This window comes from Mus pahari, chromosome 21 (assembly GCF_900095145.1).
Source record: "Mus pahari chromosome 21, PAHARI_EIJ_v1.1, whole genome shotgun sequence".
Classification (NCBI taxonomy): Eukaryota; Metazoa; Chordata; class Mammalia; order Rodentia; family Muridae; genus Mus; species Mus pahari.
This window is the reverse complement of record NC_034610.1, coordinates 29,870,303-29,872,723: the sequence shown is the minus strand read 5'-3', so window position 1 is coordinate 29,872,723 and position 2,421 is coordinate 29,870,303. Positions and strand designations below refer to the sequence as shown.

Here is a 2,421-nt window from a genome sequence, read left to right as displayed (position 1 = left end):
GACAAGTTAAATAAATTCATTGTTTACCTTCCTACACTTTAAAGTATTGATAGGTGACCAAAGGAAGCTTAAGTATTGCAAAGATTGTGAGAATTGGTCACTCTTCTTGTTATTCTGACCAAGGCATCTTAAGGAAAGGAAATGTTTGTTTTGCTTCATGGTCTGAGAAGGATGCAGTCCATCTTAGCAGGGAAGTGTGGTAGATCACTATTGGGCTATTGGGCTCATTGCATTCAAGTCAGGAAACAGCACTTAATGGTGACAATCAGTTTGCTTTCTTTTTTTCTCCCTTTTGTCTTTCCTTTCCTTCTTGCTTTCTTTTTAATTCACCAATCATCTTGACACACTCACTTGTTTCAATGAAATTTCCAGATCAGTCAGATTCAATTTTCTCACCTTGAATGCAATGGTTCCTATCAGGCCTGTTTGCCAGCTATGCTGCAAGTTTCCAATACCAAGGTTCAGCCGAGAAGCTCCAAGCTAGACCTGCAATGATTGGAGGGGAGGTGGCAGAGATCCAGCTTTACCTTTTAATTCACTCTGGGACCCCGTGGGATGGTGCCACCCACATTTAGGAGAGGGCATCCATGTTCAGTTTAACATCTCTGAAAACACCCTTACAAACTCACTCATGAGCATGTTTCCCACGTGACTCTAAGTCCAGGTCAATAAAGATGAACCACCACTCACTCTAATAGACTCTAAGCAGAGGCAACCAGTCTAGGAGTGATGGCAAAGAAGGTGTGCCTCTTCTGCAGCTGGAGACAAAGTGGGTTTGCATGACATTGTGGTGGAATGACATAGAAAAAGTTTAGAAATGTCTTGGGTACCGGGGGAGTGGACCCAACAGATAAGAAGCTCCAGGCACAGTGACACATCCTTCTCATCCCAGCAGGCTGAGGCAGGAGGATTATGTGTCTGAAGCCAGCCTGGCTATGTAGTAAGTCCCGGGTTAGACAAAGACCTCCAGCAACTGAGCAATATTTAAAAGCTATATCACCCATTGGTGATGTAGGGTAATATAAATAAGAATGATACAGAAATCCAGGCAGTTAAGCTTCTTCATTGACAGGGAATCTATGAGAAAGTTCATCTTGATGATCTAGAACTGACTTGATTCACTACTTGTGCCATAGGGGACCATGTCTTTAAACAAGTTAATTCCTCTAATAAGTAATGATACCATTACCTTATACATATCTATATTATCCCTTTCTTAGTTAATAATGATGTTAGGGCAATCTGATATCACATATCAAAAAGCCTTTTAATCCACTTATTCAGATCAGTCATAACACTGACATTAATCATGGTGACACATCCAAAGCTTGATTCTTTCTTTAAAGGCCGGCTTCTCACAGTCATACACATTCCATTGACACATTCCTTTCAAATGGTGATGGCACGGCAGGCACTATTTGAGCAGATTGGAAAGATGAGGGAAAGAATCTGGCAATCTAGGTTTCCTGCATAGGGAAATAAATAGCCATGAAGGGGCAGGGAGCAAAGTCTACTCTCAAATTTCCAGGGATAAATTATTCACCTCCCGTGACGCAAATTCTTCTGTTATGCTTGAACTGAACCATGGTGTCATTGAACAATATCCACGGGAATCTGAAGTAATTTTACCTGCCTACAATATACTAGATTTCCCCATTTCTATGTCTCTCATAAAGCTGTGCCATGCCCAGGAGTGTTCTCTCCGCTTCATTTCTGCTTTTTCCCTCTGGTACTTTTGAAGCATGCAGGAGAAAGTGAAGAATCATGGCAAACTGGTAAAGCAGGAGCTCCAAGAACGGGAAGCAGTGCAGACTCGTATTAATTCTGTGAAGTCTTGGGTCCAAGAAACGAAGGACTATTTGGGGAATCCAACAATAGAGATCGACACACAACTAGAAGAACTGAAGGTACAGGACTTATCTCTCTATCTTTGTCCCAATATTGCCTTTGCTTTGGTTATTTTTGTGCACACTTAATGAATTGTGAATTAGAATTTTTAGGCATGCATTATATACACATGGTATATGCAAGGTATAATATATATTATTTCTCTATGGGATCCTGTGTCTGATGAAAGGAGACATACTAAAGTTCATTTCCCTTGCAAGGTTTTTCTGTAATTTCACCTTTAATTGTAACTGATGAAAAAATCAGTAGCTTTATTGCTAGATCCATAGAAATAAATAAATATGTTCCTTATCAGGCACCTAGAATTTTCTTATCTTGCTTTCCTCCTCAGAGCCTCCTAGCTGAAGCCACCAGCCACCGAGAGAGCATTGAGAAAATCACAGAAGAACAGAAGAATAAGTACTTGGATCTCTACACTATCTTACCATCTGAAATCTCCATCCAGCTAGCTGAAGTTGCGTTGGACCTAAAGATCCATGATCAGGTAAACTTATAACAGAGAGAGATGGGGGG

The 2,421-nt window shown here is 40.7% G+C and overlaps 1 protein-coding gene across 10 annotated transcripts in view; it reads left to right on the top strand.

Annotated features, from left to right (window-relative positions):
- The window catches only part of Syne1 (spectrin repeat containing nuclear envelope protein 1), a 493,437-nt gene that overhangs the window by 307,448 nt on the left and 183,568 nt on the right, over nt 1–2,421 (top strand). For all 10 annotated transcript variants that reach the window (XM_029532807.1, XM_029532801.1, XM_029532799.1 and 7 more), the window contains 2 exons: nt 1,742–1,907; nt 2,240–2,392. In XM_029532807.1, the coding sequence (XP_029388667.1) occupies nt 1,742–1,907; nt 2,240–2,392 (319 nt within the window). The remainder of the gene's footprint in view (nt 1–1,741; nt 1,908–2,239; nt 2,393–2,421) is intronic.